This window comes from Pipra filicauda, unplaced genomic scaffold (genome assembly GCF_003945595.2).
Source record: "Pipra filicauda isolate LSUMZ 115617 unplaced genomic scaffold, ASM394559v2 scaffold65_size3143899_pilon, whole genome shotgun sequence".
NCBI classification, from domain to species: domain Eukaryota; kingdom Metazoa; phylum Chordata; class Aves; order Passeriformes; family Pipridae; genus Pipra; species Pipra filicauda.
The window spans coordinates 1,283,926-1,302,008 of NW_024104820.1; the positions used below are offsets into that span (position 1 = coordinate 1,283,926).

General features: G+C 36.3%; 1 protein-coding gene across 1 annotated transcript in view; it reads right to left on the reverse strand.

Annotated features, from left to right (window-relative positions):
• The window catches only part of MALRD1 (MAM and LDL receptor class A domain containing 1), a 242,574-nt gene that overhangs the window by 211,512 nt on the left and 12,979 nt on the right, over positions 1-18,083 (reverse strand). The window contains exons 6-9 of the mRNA XM_039388522.1: positions 14,385-14,528; positions 9,484-9,641; positions 3,138-3,230; positions 327-534 (exon numbers count right to left, since the gene is read on the reverse strand). Coding sequence (XP_039244456.1) covers positions 327-534; positions 3,138-3,230; positions 9,484-9,641; positions 14,385-14,528 — 603 coding nt within the window. The remainder of the gene's footprint in view (positions 1-326; positions 535-3,137; positions 3,231-9,483; positions 9,642-14,384; positions 14,529-18,083) is intronic.

The window sequence follows — 18,083 nt, forward strand, 5'->3', positions numbered from 1 at the left end:
ATTTCATTTTCTAGCAGTTTAGGGAATGCATACAAGTAAAAATATGCTAAATACTGCATTTTAGCAAATACTTAAAAAAATTACTATCTGGATCTAAAACATAATGCTGAGGCCTGACAGAGAAACAGAAAGCAATGGGAAGAAGAAAAATACACAACAGAAAATGCTATGAACATTTTCACTAACCTGAAAACAATTAAGTATTCTGGGGAAAAGAAGCCATAGAAATTAACAATATTTTTTCTAGTGATTTGTTATATAGAACTCTTTGGGTTTCACAATATTCTTCAGCACAGTGTTCTTCTAAAACAATGAGATTCACTTACAGCAGACTGCTGGGTCCTCATCGCTGCCATCAGAACAATCTGGGTGGGAGTCACGGGCTGATCCAAGTGCTGTGGACTGCCCATCCCTGCAGGTAAATTCTTCTAAGGAGCAGAAACCTGGTGTCTCTGATGGTGCAATGTCCAAGAGCCGGATGTTATTCAGACAAATGAAACCTGCCCTGCTCTGGAGTGTTCCTTTAAACATAAGCTGTGGATTGTTACAGAAAAAATATTTGTGTTAACAGACAACAAACTGATTTTTATTTATATAAAACAGTTCTAAGTTTAAAAAGCACTGCATACTTTCCATTACAAAAAATCTGAAATTTTGTGTGACTATCTCAGGTTGAAATTTCTGAAAATTTTCGGCTAAAATGGTTTGATGAACTCCAAGAATGAAATTTAAAAAAAAAAGCCTATTTTAAAGAAAAACTTGTAATCTCATAAGCATTTAGCTAAAAAGTTGTAATGTCTCTGCGCTTTAGAAAGGTGTCCTGAAATGTAATCTCCTAAAGACTCCATCTTCCTTTCTGAAGTCTCTTCATAACCTCATTTTGCAGATGCCCAAGAGAAAAATTTTCAGTTACACTCACAGGTGCATAAAATGGGCTGGGGACTGGTGTCCTCAGACACCACTTGGCACAGCAGAGCCTAACAGCTCATACCTGTTCCATAACTTAAGATAAAATGGATGCACCCAGTCTCTTCAGTGAAATTGGTCTCTACCTGCTTGTAATCCTGGAGCTGTTCTGGGCACTGTCTGGGAGATGGCTGATTTGCTTGGGTCAAAACCTTGCTAAGGACCATGCTAATGTTTTAATTATATGGACTGTCACTCACCAATGTTGGGCCTGTGCCCTCACCTGGCTTATATTACTGCTATTGACTTAGAGAAATTCAAGCAGCATTTTTCTTTCTGACAGAGTTCCCTTGCTCTGAGCAGATTTAGAACAAGCTGATTTATGGCAATGAAATTTCAGATGAACACCTCTTGCTCCTGGCCATGGAGGAGCCCACCTCTGCTGGGCCTCAAAACAAGGAGATTACCTCACTTGTGTTCTCCAGGTTTCTTTTACCTGAGTTAAAGCAGCAAGCAGAATATCAAAAAGATGAAGACTGCAATGAAAGAAAGCACTGAAAAACAAGAACTGGAGGAATAAATAGGAATAAATAAAAATGGAGTTGTGGGGTTTGACCAGCTGGAACATGACCATAGTGTGTCTCAGAAAGTATTTACATGCAAGAGTCAGAAAGCACAGTGTAAGAGTACTGGACAAAACAGAAGGAAATAGAACAGTCATTTTTTTGGGACATAAGCAGAAGGGTCTAGTATACTCCCCAAAGCCTGGGAATTAGATTGGAGTGAAATCTCAAGAGGTATTTTTCTTTCTAAACAATGAGAACATTATATGTCGTTATCTTCCACTAGAGACAATTTCTTCACAATGACAAAAGCCTTCTAACACTTTGCATTCTCTATTGGTTCAAACAGCACAATGCTGTGCAGAAACCATGACACAGCCACATAATTAAAGATAATATCTTTCCTTTCCTAAGTACAAGTGATCCTTGCAGTCTTTGTACAAGAATACATAGTTTTGGCTCTCTACTTATATACATACAACTTCAGCAGGCTTTTTATTTATTTAGTTAGTTAGTTAATATTTATTTGTTTATTTATTTTTAGATACTATAGATAGCCTAATTACACATCTGCTTGTTTATTCACACTTGTCCTTGTGTGAAAAGGAGAGGTGGGCAACAACATGCATTGAGAACCTACTAGCTTCTTGAAATGCATTATTCTAACATCTGTCGAAACATCAGTTCCTGCAGTAGGCTTAGTCTTTGTCCTTTCACAGAGATTATATTTTCAACTGATTGTTGAAACAGTAAAATATGATGGTTATTTGCAGAATTACAAAAAAAAATAAGCTCATTCTTTTTATGTGTATAATTCCTATGAGGTTGTTAACTGGTTATTTCTGAGTGACAGCAGTAGGTAGGTATGGCCAGTCTTCGCGAGCGAAGATTTGGGAAAGGTCATTAACCCTTCGAGCCTGCGCAGTGGATTTTTTTAGGTGAGACACAGCGTGCGCTGAACTGAGCCCACCCTTTAATCCTGAGGTTCATCTGCCGGGGCCAAGTAAGCTTGGACAGTGGCAGTGAGGTCCTCTGGACGTAGGTTTGTTTAGAGTGACCTTCTCTTAGATGGATGGCCTTACAGGGCTCACGAGCTCCATCTGCCCGGGGGAGTTTTTCCCTGGCCGGAATCGAACCCGGGTCGCAGCGGTGAGAGTGCTGCAACCTAACCACTAGCCTAGCCATGATGACAAAAAAAAATGTAAATTAAAAATTACTTAAAATGAAAACTTGTAAATTAATATAAGAATTGAGTAGTTGCAAATTAACATTCTTCTCTATGCCTGTAAACTCAAGGAGGAGGTATCCTCTCAATTAGTAGTTTACCTAATTTCACTGAAATCCCGAGAAGATAATTTACATAATCTTACACAATAGTATATATATTTAAATGAGTTAATAACACCTGAGATGGACTCAGAAGACTAACCAAATCATGTGAGATTTGTATTCATTTTCTTGCATGTTATTAAAGATCAGCAGGTTCTGCATGCGATGCTTGTGTAGATGTTTTGTTGAGCTACAACCAGATATTTACTCATATTGAAGAAACAGTAAGATATTCAGGATGTATATAATTTTAACAATGTTTTCATTTTCCTAGAAGCTCTATAAACAATAAAGTAAAGCATCTCCAAAAATTGAGCATGTACTTTTTTTCATTCATACCTTTAAATTTTCTAGTCCTCTTGGTAGCTGTATATTTACTTTGACCCATTCCTTCTTAGTCATGATGTTGGTTTCCCATAAGACATATTCCTCCTGTAAAATGTAGAAAACAATGTTATAAAGTTATTTTTTGTTCCTCTAGAAATTATCAAGGCCATTTTTTTGTTCTTGATCTTTTCATATCCCAACCAAATGACCAATATATACAACCAAATGACCAAGTTGTTCTATATGAGAAAATAGAACTTCATATATTTGTTTGCAATCTTTGCACTGAGGTCTACGGGAGAGGGGAGAAACAAGACATGTTCACTGTGATTAAACAGACTAATATAGTTATCAGGAGTTGGTAGAATTAAAGTTAATTAATATGCAAATTAAGCCATGTTATTACTTAATTTAACAATATCTTTCCACGGTGCTCTCTACATAAGTTTCCTGTTCATAAATAACTGCTTATATTAGGTTGTGTTAGATTTAGTTTTCTTAGAACTGAATTTGGGGTCTGTCAGTTGTGCTAAAACATTTTTTTTAAAATCTGTAAAGCAAGCACACAGAGTACAATCTGACAACTTCTAGTCATGTTCTGAGTTACCTTAATCCCTATTTTCACTCCACCTCCTAAGGATAAAAACAAGACTGCTAAATATGGTAAGGTTGCCTTTATGCAAGCACTCAAAGCCCTTTTGATTCAATAATCTGGCAAAAACAGCTTGTGCTCATCCTGCTTCTGGTCATGATCCTGTCTGGAACATACTTAGTCCAGTATAAAGAAAAGAAGGTAGCAGTTTGAACTTCATATACCTACACAAAATCTTTTCAAGAACAGCTTCAAAACAGACCAAAACCAGAAGGACAGAAAAAACTTCTGGAAAATTTAATATAGGCTATATATACAAACAGACTTACCATTACAGATATCAATATTGAGACTCCTTTTTGGAAATATTGGTCATAATTTTTCCACAAAAGATATTACAGAATTAATGACAGTTCAGAAAAATATTCAAAGCAGAGTAAGAGAAAGGGAAAATCCCTTGTATGGAGAGAAATTGAAAGTATAAAACCAATTCATCTTACAGGAGACTAATAAATGGGGTTATGATAGGAATGTGAAATGTTTTCAATACTATGGACAAGGACACTTATCTTCTTTCCTGTCTTGTAATATAAAAAAGAGGAGAAAGATGCTGTCTACTGCTTGATAGTCTGCGAGGTCTGTGCCAGCAGAATTACACTGACATGATTTGTGATGTGCAGCCAATTAAAGTTCTTTCCTTACCAGTCTTGTTCTGACATACTAACAACACTGGAAGATTAAATCTCTATTGAAAATACATTCAAAGATCAGAAAACTGCAACACTGCAAGACAGAGCCAAGGTAATACCTTTATTCCAAACACTAAATTACAGACGAGATCAAATTTGGATAAACCACATGACATATTTGATTTCAGAACTAAAAGTCAGTTGTGAGTTTCCACCTAGGTATGGGATGTATTTGTCCACTTGTTCATGTAGCAGATATTCAGCAAAAGTCTTTCAATATTGAGAACACTTCATTCTGTGTAAAACTTACTTCATTTTCCTAAATAATTCAGCTTCCAAAGGAAATCTATTAGCCTACAGTAGGTACATATAAGACACAGAAACTGATGATGTGCTAGGAACCATACTGCATGGCAGGTAAAAACCATAGCCTGTGGTTAAGTGACTGTTTTAGCTACTGTATTCCCCCCACACCTACATATATGAACGCTCCAAACGCATTTGTATACCCTTTGGAAATACTCTACATTTGCTGTGTCTTTCGCTGTATGCACCTGGATACTATAACTTAGTTCACATTCAAATAACAGCTGAGATATCCAGCCCCATGACCATCCTTCTCCCAAATTCATTTTAATAAGAACAACTTGTAGCAGTAAACTTGATTTTTCTGTTCACATGTTAGTATCCAGACCTTCTAAGGCAGTATTTTACACTGAAGTCACCTCAGATGTACCAAAATTTTAAACTGTCTATTGTTCCATGCAGCAAACTTTACCCTCTGATTTTATACAGCTCTAAGAAGCCAATATTATTATTTCCCTTCCTTACAATATTTCCCTGCAGTATTCGTCCTGTTTGTCAGATTCTTCTACCTCTTTGGAACAAATAGGTTAGCACCTCCAGCACATTCCTTGCATCACTAGCTTTCTTTTAAAATGTGGAAGGTATTGCTTTTCCGGTACTTTCCTTCAAGATTTATTTCAGTTATGCAGGGGAGCAGTTGCTCAAGATACCTTCACTCTATTCCCCATATTGTGATATATTACTATTGATAAACAATTTTTTGTAAAACTAAAATGGGCAAGAATTGTTCCTTTTCCCAGCAATGTTTTTTTCTGAGATAACACTAGTCAGATTCGAAGGATGGAAGAGACTGCCATGACTTTTGCTAAAATACTCCATTTCTGAAATAGACCTTTTTCTTTTTTTTTTTTTTTTTTGACATTTCTTTACAGATACATGCACTACTGTGCAACTGCACCCATTATTTTGTTCCTGCTTCTCTCATTTCAGAGAGCAATTTGGAACAAAGATTTATCTGTTCCCCCACAATGATTAATGGATCAACTGTGACTTCTGTAAAGGAGGGTACTTGTGTGGTTTTTGCAAGTGTTGGTGAACACCCAGAAAAATTTTAATTCATTAGGGTACAAATATGATTGCACATATAAACATTAGTTGAAATTACTTTTTATTGTCTAACTTTCATCTGTTTTTTAAGCCATACAAGATGTAAAGATAAAAGGAAGAAGTCCATTACTTAATGGGAGAAATAAACAAGTAATGAATGGCAAATGATAGACTGAAGTTAACATTATCTTATTTGGTTTCAGTTTTCACAGAAAATTTTAAAATTTAACTGACAATTGATATTGTTGATTGTATGGACAGACTGGGGAACAAGACACTGGAGAATATTGCCAGGGAAAGGGATCTCAGGGTCCCTGAATATGAGTCAGCAGTGCCCTGGCAGCCAGGAGGGCCAGCTGTGTCCTGAGGGCATCAGGCAAAGCATCGCCAGCCTAGCGAGGGAGGAGGTTGTTCCGCTCTGCTCTGCACTGGGGCAGCCTCACCTTGAATGTTGTGGCAGTTTTAGGCTCAACAATATGAGAAAGACATTAAGCTGTTAGAGATTGTCCAAAGGAGGGCAGCAAAGATGGTAAAGGACGTTGAGGGGAAGCCATATGAAGAGAGGCTGAGGTCACTTGGTTTGTTCAGCCTGGAGAAGACTGAGGGGAGACCTCATTGCAGTTACGACTCCCTTGTGAGGGGAAGAGGAGGGGCAGGCACTGATCTCTTCTCTGTGGTGACCAGTGACAGGACATGAGGGAATGGCCTGAAGTTGTGTCAGGGGAGATTTAGGTTGGATATTAGAAAAAGGTTCTTCCCCCAGAGGGTGGTTGGGCACTGGAACAGGCTCCCCAGGAAAGTGGTCACAGCACCAAGCCTGACAGAGTTCAAGAAGCATTTGGTCAATGCTCTCAAGCTCATGGTGTGATTCTTGGGAACTGTCCTGTGCAGGGCCAGGACTTGGACTCCAATGATCCTTATGTGTACCTTCCAATTCAGCATATTCTATGATTCTATGAATATTTTATGTTAGTTGAACAGTTAATATTGCCAAAAGGGAATGTAAACAAGGCTGAAATAGAAGAATAATGTTACAAATATCTATAAGCCATTAAGTACTGAAACTGGAATGGAATCAGGAAGTGTTAAGTAAAGCTTACATAATGAAGGGAATATCTCACTATCAGCAGCCAGCTCTGAGAACCTGAGGAGAATGTGCGGAAAACTAGAGAACTGGCACAACAAAGGACATATATTGCAGTTAAGGGAAAAATACAAACTGTGCAATTATAGCCAAGTTGCTGAACAACTCTTAAGACAATGAACAAATTTACTTATGGCAATCTTGTAAGCAGCTAGAGAATTAGAAAGTGAGAAACCTACATTAGCTGCTTCTAATGAGGAGTGAGTTGCATTCAGTGAGTGTAATGTTTGTGGGTTTTTTCATCAAACCCACAAAGTGTGGAGAGTGGAATGACAAATAAATTTTAAAATAATGTGGATAGCACTAAATTGGGAGGAGTTACAAGAAATCTGAAGGACATCATTAGAATTTAAAATCATCTCAGTATACAGAACCCAGTTTCAAACCAATAAGACAAAGTTCAAAGACATATGAATCACAGTTAAGAAAGAAAAATCAAATGGTCAAATAGTAGTCTTTAATGAAGAGCAACTTTGCCAAGCCAGCAATAAAAGAAGAAAAACTGCAGATTATAATGGACTGCAAGCTAAATGTAAGTAAACAATAGGTTTCTATTGGCAAAAGGAGTCCATTTTCCCTGTCCTTCTTAAACCCAAGAGCAATTTAGATTCCCTGTCTTACAATTGATGACATGATATCTATATTAGACAATACGTTCACTCTTCTTTGCTCTCTCTGTTGAAAGGGTGAGGAAGGCCAGGGATACATTTACAACATCTGTGGTGCTTGTTCTCTAAGAACAGTAGTAAAACTTTACATTAAGTGTAATCCAGTCTCCATTTGTGTCAGGCCTGTCAGTGCTGGGACTTTGCAAAAGTTATTCAAAAACAAGTGGTTCTGATCAATAAATACAGTAATAGGATGTGCAGAGAAACTGCATGGAACAGGCAATTGAGAACTTATCTTGAATGACAGCCTCCAGGGCAGCAGCTCTGTTGTCTTCCAGGGCCAGAATCAACACTTGCCTTTCACTTCTGTTTCTCAATACTGGCTAGCTTTGAAGATTCGTTTCATTTTCATAAACAACCTAATGATTTAGTAGCAAAGTGTGTAAACCCCAACTCTCCCTTCTTTTCTGCTTAAGAAGTCTCAAATATGAGTCTATATGGTTTTGTTTTTGAAACTATCAACAGAAGTTTCTTAATATTGTTCTGGCAAATTTTGCATCAGCTTTAAATAACTTTATATGCAATAAAAACACTTCTTACTGAAGGCAAAATTAAATAACTAAAACATTAAAGGGCTAAGAGAATCTATGGAAACAGAATGGACTGACCTGATGTAATAACCACCAAAAATATTCTTCTTACGCTTATGTAAGGACCTGTTTATAAATTAGTTGGTTCGATCTAGGCTCCTAGTTGTATGGGAACTCAAATATCAGTTTTCTTATGGTTTTGGCTCAAATAATTTGCTCTATTTTCAGGAAAAGAAAACTCTTAAATTGGGTCTGCTGATCCTACTTAGGTGAACCACTAAAATCAGGATTTGGATTCTGTCTCGAGGTTGCCATGAGTGTCATACCTGGGAATTTATTGGCAAGTACTATGGCACAAATCTCCATGCATTCTGACCAGAACACTGATTATGTTACAATTCCCTGGTACAGTAATGGGTCATCGAAAAATACAACTATTCCCTTTTATAAATGAAACACAGAAGAACCTGGAGCTGTTTTCATGAGTAGTCAGTCAGAAAGAAATAAATTATTTCCATTACCTGTTCCTATGTTTAGACCTCTTGGTATTGTTACCCTTTGGGGTTTTTAGCATCTTATCTTTGTGAATGAAGTAGATCACTTTTTAAATACAAATGTATTGTTGGGTGATAAGAATTCAACTCCAACACCAAGATATGAGAGCCATTAACTTAATGAGACCAGCTCTATTGCTCTTACTTTCATTAAGTAGCAGTACAAAGCATCAATATTAAGCTATTAAACCAGACTTTCAAAAGAGAACATCAGAAAGCCTCTACAAGGTAAGGGAGGTAAAAAAGATGGAAATAACATAGCTCAACTGGGATTTGTGTTGCAGTTTGACAAGGCTGTTTTATCTACTAATAGGTAAAAGAATAGGAAAATTACTTCTCTAAGACTTGGGCAAAACAAATCAAGTATCTAATCAAGAATTTTCCAGTTATCCTGTGTCAACAACTTATTTTTTTTCTGTGTCTCCATAGACAAAAGCACCTATTTTCATATTTCCAGAACAGGAAGAAGGCTAGAAAAGCCTTTACTATGGATTTTTCCCCTGAAATCCCCAATTTATTTAATTCAGTAATAGCTTGGGGGTGACCTTGAAGTCTTATTGCAGAACATTCACCCATCAAATTAGTTTATGGCTGAGATGGCAAATACCCAGGCTTTGCAATTGCACAGATCAGTGGAACAGTACCAAGGTACTGTTTTGCACAAACTAATTCAGGGGGCAGGCATGTAGTAGCAGGTGTATCTTCCATTTTGTCTAGTAACACCTGTGTTGCCATGCCTTTACCTTTTGGAAATGAATGCATGATTACCTGATTAATAAACAGTACTGCCTTGAGAACGCTGCTATCTGCCATGGAGTAATGAAACTGAAAATGGCAATTCTTGCTGGAGCAATGACACATGGAGTTGTTTAGATAAGCACTTTCATATAATGCATTGTCATTAGCTTCTAACCATTCAAAACGGCCTGAAAAATGAAAGAAGAGAAAGGTCACTTTTTCACAGAACATTCTTTTTTTTCTCAGTCTATGAAAATAAAGACTGCTTTCACATAATTAAACCATAGACCCATCCCAGCAAGAATTGAATTTGATCATCAGGCTGTTTATGTGACTTTGATGTCATCTAAGTGTTTCCTGTTACAAAGATAGATCTTCATTTTACTCACAGATAGCCCCAGCAACCAAAAATTATATCAATTGGTAGTATCTCGAAGTTGTTACTTTGCATGTTAAAAGCTGTTAGAAGCCCCACATTCAGCTCAGTCTCCTTACATTCACAGTCATTCAATTGTAACCTAATGACAAATATATGTGGAAACTGGGCTTTCTTCCTACTTCCACTGTGGCTTCCAGAAAATATGCTTTTTACACCAATACTTAAAAAATAATAAAGGCATTCTGCTTTATTGCTACAGGAGGCAGTCACATCACCACCACGTAATCAAGGTCTTTACTTCTCAGCCAGAATTTCTGCAACAAAATGTTAGAAGTATATTGTCTTTCCATCTGAAGCAGAAAAGCAATTTGTGCTCTTCTTGACCTACTGCCCCTTATAAAAGCCTTCCTACTGAGATCTAAAAGAGTACTACATACCCTCAACAGTGTCTTTTAGTTGTCAGAAATAAAAAGCCTAAATACTTTTTAACTGAATATATCAGGTCTTTTTTCCCCCTGCTCCTGAGCCACTGAATGTTTGCTGCCTTCTGAAGCAACTATTAAAATAGTAAACAAGAACTGATTAAAGGTCTTAAGTCAGCAGTTTCTGTGTTCCTTTCTCTAAATAAAACTTATCTCAAATGCAGATATTGCACAATCTCAAGGTGAAGGGAGAAAGTGTCATTTCACAAGGAAAACGTTCATTATTATAAAGGACAACATTCTTTTCCTTTTGTTGCCAGTTTACTCCTTGTGTTAGGTCATGATTTACACTGAAAAACATGGTTGCAATTTCACTGGAATTAAGCTTGCAATTTCATGCCACACAAGCAAATCTCAAGGTAAACTAGTATTATAGATTTAACCCAACTTTCTGTTTGACACATATCAACAAAGCATTTACACTTCTATACTTTCATGTGCATAGGAGAAATATGCAACAACACTAGGAAGTTATACTGCTGCTTCTTTGTCTAACTTCAGTGTTCTCCTATGTGATTATAAAACCAACCCAGTTTAGTTTCTGAGCCAAATGATAATTAACATTCTTTTCCCTTTTCATTTCAAATTCCTGAATCTTTATAAACAGGGCAAAGTGAAGCTGACATGGTTTTTAGAGGAGAAAGCAAGTGAACAGCGCTAGATAAACAGAAGTTCTATGAAGCATCCAGAATGATTCTGTGTCCAAGAGGCATATTGAGTGTTCTTTAGAGAATTCACACAAGTATTGTGAGTGCTTCTTAGAGAAATTGAGGCCTAGCTTCAGAAATGAAGACTACAGAAACTGAAAATTGACTTTTTTATTATTTTTTTTCCCCTCTTCTCTATAGCCTGTAAAAGCAGAACAGTGGTCCCCTCTTCCAGGGATTTTTTTATTATTATTACTTTTGGACAACATTTATCAAGTAGTTTTATAATGATTAAAGGTATTGGGAAGAGTTTTATTTCATTTGTTGCAAACTTTGTACCTCTGTACCTTTCAGACCTTTAAGGTCTGAATTTCCCTCAATGCAGACACTGCATAGCATATTACTGTGTGTTTATGCTCTGACCTTCTTTATGACTTGTTCTCTTAAGTTTTCCCAACTTGCTCTTTCTGAAGTGCCAAACTTCTCCCTGTTTTTAAAGGCAGAACAGGTCTTTTGTTTTCTCCACATGGCTGCTTAATCAGGTTTTAGCTAAACAGTCTTGTTTCTTTCAATTTTGAAGGAAAATTTTGTCTGTTGTAAGTAAAATCTTGGGAGTCCTGCAGAAAGATCAGCCACTGACTACACCGGCGCTCAACTAAGAAGCAGAGCTTATGATTTACTGCTGAGGTAGCCCAGCATCATCTTAGAGCTGAGGTGAGCTGGTGAACCTGCCAGTATCCTGCTATGCTGAAAACTAAAAGCCTATAAATATTTAGCAAACTAATTCTATCTTAACCGTATTCTGACTCAAATCTCATCACTCCCACTTAAATCCGTGGGATTTTTATTTCACAAATGACACAACTTTGAATCTGTGTTACTGGTTTTAGAGTAAATACTGAGCTTTCAGTTTAAACTGAGCCACTGAGTGGGACTTTTTCATTTCTGACAAGTTCTCTTCCCAAGCAGAGACCTGTTCAGTCTCTGAACCAAAGCCCTGCAACAATTCTCCCACTCAACCATTTAGAGGAAAAAAGAGCTCATTGTTTCTACTCTTTGAAAGTGAATTTTCATGAACTCAGAAATCCTGGGTTAAATCTTTGAATAAAATAAAAGAAAAAGAGAGAGAAAAAAGATAATGAAAAAGAATCACATAACCTAATGATGTCACTGTTTTTTCACGTTTTAACTTGAGTAAATTTTATCACTGGTTATCTGAAATGTTGGCCTTAAAAACTTGGCACTTCCTTTGATTTCTTTTTGCATCTTCATTTTTCTTATGCAAAGATTTTGTTTCACTAATTTTGCTATTAAAGAAGTGTTACCCTAGATGTACGAAACCAGCTTAATCCAATGTAAGCATGAACTATGGAAACTACACAGCATGCATGAAATATCAATAAAGAAAACCAGAAGAAAAAAGTATTTTCTGAACAGTATTGCAGGGGAATATAAAACCTCTGTAAGAACTTTTGGCACTAGAGAAATTAAGAGAAAAAGTGATAGAGAAAGTGCCTACAACACTGGAGAAAAGCAATAAAGGAACAAAGAAAAAAAGTCATCCAAAGACAGAAAGTATTTTATTAAATTTAAGAACACCAGCAAAGGAGGATTATTCAAAGACTATAAGCAATCCTTTCTTTATATATAAAATTGTGTAGACCTTGACTTCATAATTTCATTTCTTACCTTTTTCTATTTATAGAAGCGAAACCTTTGATCAAAATCAGAAAATAAACCTTAGTCAAGCTCTATTTGCATTGCAAGTTTGAGACCTCAAGCATGGCATTTTTTCAGCTTGCATCCCATTTCTTTATTTTGTAGAATTTTAGTTAATATTCAGCCTCTTCATTTATGCCTCAACAAATCTGCATGAATAGAAATACTGAAAGTATTGAGAGGCAAGCAGTCACAGTTCATATTTTTCAATACTTTGCAATGCTAATGATGAATTAAATTCTATGTGTTGTTTTGACACTTGTTTCTTCTCACATTTTACTTTTTCCCTGATGACAAGGAAGCACAGTGTCCCCAAGCAGCCGTCTGTGTTACAGATTCAGCCTACGCAGCTACCTGTGCATATTCATACAATAATGCCCAAGCACCTATAGAGCCAACATTTCCAGATATGTTCTGTTTCTATAGACATTGCTGGTGTAGTCCTAGACCTAGTCCTGTGAAAGCCACTTACAGAATTTCAGTATCTTTTCTGTTAGCACAATATTGCCATAAAAGGGAAATCCATACCCGTTACTAGCCCTTGAGGTGTCGTGTTAAAGTATGGCACAGATTAAACACCTTTCAGAGAAATGTTTCAAACAAAATCAAATTAAAAGTATAATTGGAAATTGGAAGGTGGTGTGACTTTTTTTCCTCATATTTAAAGAGGAAAAGAAAAAAGTCTGCTTGACTACTCTATATGCTCTCCATTGTACATACATGCAAAATTCATCTTAACAGTGTATACACTCAGGCACTTTTGCCTGCTATTCCATTATAACTTGATTTACAGTTACTAGACTGTGTTGAAATGAATGCTAAAATTTATTTTAGAAACCTTTCTATAATAAAAACAATATCTAGCATTCGTTCTGCTTCTATCACTGAGATGTGATCCATTCCTGTGGGTTCAAAGTTCAAGCAGTTATCTCCTCACTATCAGTACTTCAAAGCTACATCACAAATTATACTGTTACAACTAGCCCCACTTAACCCCTCTGAAGGCAGTCTCAGTAGACAAGCCAAACACTCACCTGGCAAGATGATTCCATTTCACATTAGAACACTTAGAGATTTACATCCATTAAGCTTTCAAAACACGCACTACACAGTTCAAAAACAAGAGATGCTCTTTACTTCTGAAAATTGCAACTGGACAAATTTTACTGACAAAATTTTACTTTAAAAAAAGAGTAAGAAACTATTTTGTATAATAATTGTTTCTTTACAGTTCCCCTAATGAAAGGTTTAAGATGAAATTCCTGACTATATGTTCAGAGTAGTACTACACCAGTAAAACTGCCAAGTATCAAAATCAGAACAAAATAGAAAAAAAACCACACCCAAGGACTTGGCTTAAGTGGATTTAATTTCGTTTTGCCAAATTCTTACACGGTTCTCGTAAAGAGAATTAACTGGATAATAAATCAGTTATTGGATTATACTGGAATTCTTACATTAAAATGTTTCATGAATACTTGAAAATATTAATTAATTCTTATGTTAAAATATTTCATGTTTTACCAGCATGTATGTTCACGGTACTCTTACCAAATGGCCAAATCAAAAGCTAATTTAAATATGAAATGCATACAATTACTTTTTGTAGTTTTGTTCTGTTTCAGCATTGGGTCACAATCTTGCCCTAAAAAGCACCATATTTTTCATAACAGCTAATAATTTTGGATTAACTTTAATTCCTACCTTCAGTATTGTTGCTCCAATCCTTCAGGAGGGAACAGGAGGCAATCTTGTGCTCACCTTGCAGCTGTGCCCACTGAGAAGGCTCAGTCAGCTGGTCAGAATGCCACTCACATATGTCAAGCTCAAAACTGGAAATCTGTGGTGCTTAAAGACAAAGAAAAGCTATCACTTAACTTGTTAAGTCATTATTTATGAACCTATTTCCCATTAGAAACACACACTTATTAAACTACTCGACAACATTTCTACCTCTTCAAAAGGTTACTTCAAAAGTATTGTGTATCCCTGTTTGCTCTCCAGTATTTCAGGCTGCCATCTTTAACAATACCATTCTAAAAAATCATTCCCTCATGATGGATGTCTCTTTCAAAGCAATGGAGTGCTATTTATGTTAGCCACTCATCGCAACCTTCGTGAATTCACTTCCGCAGAGAGAGTTGCCAGGTACCATAAAAAATGACATGTCATAATAAGAAATACCTATTTACTTTTCTAGATGATAGCTACATAAAAATCACTTCTAACTGAGAGGTTTAACTCAGCAGCTTCTCCAAACTACTTGTAAAAGAATGCTTCTCTTTAGAGACAAAAAGTTTCATTACCACATATTTTCCAGAATTTTTTTTAAGGGCACATCATGCCTGACTAGTTGCCTTCAACAGTGGCCAGGATTTTAAGCAGGATTGCACTATGATGATGGATGTATCATTTCTTAATCACAGCATCACAGAAACTGCTAGGTTGGAAAAGACCTCTGAGATCATCAAGTCCAACCTATTATCCAACACCACCTTGCCAACTAGACCATAGCACTAAGTACCACATCCAGTTTTTTCTGAAACACCTCCAGGGACAGTGCACCACCACCTCCCTCGGCAGCCCATTCCAGTGCCCAGTCACTCTCTCTGTGAAGAACTTCTTCCTAATGTCCAACCTAAACCTCCCCTGATGCACCTTAAGACTGTGTCCTCTTGTCCTGTCACTGGTTGCCTGGGAGAAGAGACCTAACCCCACCTGGCTGCAGCTTCTTTTCATGTTAGTTGCAGAGTGTGATAAGGTCTCCCTTGATATTCCTCTAATATTATTGCGGGGGAAAGATAATCTCCTGGTTAAGGCAGACTTTTAAATAGCGATTGGGGTATCTCAGAGAAAACGTAGAGATTCCTAATTGCATGGAGAAAACAATTTCAGGTCACTACAGATAGATGCTACTTCATCTCAGAGAGACGGTATTATTCACATTACTGAAATCTCAGTGAGATGGCCTGTCCAGGTAGTGCTACAAACCTTTCATTTCTTCCTTGTTCCAGTGATGCATAAATATGCACTTTTTTCAAACCATGTGTATTATGTGAGAAATCTCAGGGAACATGCAAAATTCCACGAGGGAAAAGGATGGATTCTGTTAAATTTCGACATTTAAAAAAAAGTTGCAAGTACAGTCAAAAGGAATCAAGTTCTTTAAACACTTTTGAATTATTAATACAAAATATTTGTACTCATTCTGCATTTTTTTCACTTTAGTTTTAAACATTTTTGATGTTTTGGGTTTTTTTGACAAAATACCCATTTTCCAGCTCTTAATTCCACAGCATGTCAGACAACAGTAAGATTAGTATTTTGGATTTTCTGACTCCATCCCTGTAGCAGTTCATCTCAAAGACCTGCATCTGTAATATTAAAAGCTACATCTTTGCAGGATTAGATTTAACAATGGAATTAAGTCTGAGATTTTGTCACTTGAAGTATTCATACTGGATTTTCTTAAAAATTTATGCATTATAAGTAATGCATATATAATTACTTCAGTTTTCCTGAGAAACAACACAACTGTGCAGAGAAGCTGTGTAACTTCTGTATAACAAGTGACTTAAGGAGGACTAAAGACTCCTACTCCCTCATAGCATTCTACTTTCATGCCTTAGAGCTCTTGGCTTTCATTTCTTTGGAGAGATCAGAGGAACAGTCTTAATGGGGTTCTTCACATTCATAATTCTTATGGGGTTGAGAGGGAGTTCTGCAGAACAGCCACTTAGATAAGAATATGAGGCCTTTGAACAGAAGGTCTACTAAAGGTATAAAGCTTTCGTGTTATGTATGTTTCAGAAAATAACTAATATTTTCTGTTTGACAGCTATTTTTTTCTGCAGTCCATATGCAGTTGTATAAAAAAGAACTATGGGGTTTTTGAGTGATAACAAGCTATTTGGCAGCTGTTGGGAAAACTACGAACTGTAGAGTATCTTCTATTAAAATACTGAAGATAGAGTTTTGGTTGTATTTTTTAAAATGCATTAAGTTTAGTCTTTAGTGGTACTGGACAACAGACTGAAGGGGAATGGTTTGGGAGACGGGAGGAATAGAAGTGAAGACTTCAAGTATAATGAAATTACATTTATATTTAACCATCACAGTTTTTACGAAGAAAGTCCTGACAGCACAAAAATTTAAGAGATTTTACTCATGGACCTAAAAGCACAGTCATACTAATGAATAAAAATGCACAGGTTATCTCTTACATGCATTTATACTGGGATTAAAAATCATGAAGCGTACATTAAAAATGCAAGTTTTAACTAGGAATTTCATGCAATTGAAGTGGTCTTCATTAAAAGTCTACTTATCTAGACATTCCAAAAGGACTAGAGAAAAAATTATTCCAAATTCAACCAACCATTAGTCTGACCTTTTGTTTTAATTACTGGAATATGTTCAGTAGTACCATTCCTCTCTCAGGGACAAAATTAAGATCCTTTGACCCTGGTTTTGTCTGCTGTGAGCCATTTAAAAGTCACCTAATGAAGTTGAGTTTTCTATTGGGGAAACGCAGGATAAGAACTGGTTCTTATTAGAATATTCTTGATGTACTCAACAATGCAGCAGCTCAATCTGTAAGCCACAATATACAGTTTAACACCTGCCATGTAATGTAAGATTAAGACCTGGACTTATAAGTTCTGGTGAGTACCTGTATTTCTGTTTCCCTTTTTTTTCCCTCCATCTCTTTGAGACAGTATTTCATCTCTATAGCTGATTATTTTTTTTTTTAATTTTTGTTTGCTTTAGGAACTTCATTTATGAAAAAATTCAATATATTTTTACAGACAGATCTATAGCCTCCTGCAGGAACTGGTTAAACAATTACATAGGTCACTAGAATTTAGCAATGCAGGAGTTTTTTTCTGTTTTATATCTCCATTTTACCTGCAGAAATCCTCCAAGGAAAAGAAAGAAGTTGGGGAAAAAAATTCACATCTGTCCTCTTTACATTGGAGACAGATTTCAAACTCCATTTCAAATTAATTTTTTTCAGGCTAAATGCACTGTACTCTTTTCTTAGTTCCTAGACAAGCATGCCTGAAGTTTTAAATTAACATCCTTGCTTATTTAAGTAATACAGCTGAAAAACGTCTACAAAGCAGAAAAGTAAGATGTGCTCTGGCATGAAAATATATTTATATAACATTTACTTCTATATCTCTCCACTGCAACACGGAGAAGCTGACATGATCAAGTTTAGTTACACAAAACTTCATTTCCCTAATATAGACCCCCTTTGAGATAAATATGTATGCCTGCCTGCACCACTAAATCAAGACTTGTATCTTGCTCTTAGTGTGATCTCCCTGCAATTGCTTATTTCTCTAACATGCTAATAACCATGTGCATCTCTTTTCAATATTTTTTTTCCTACTGGGA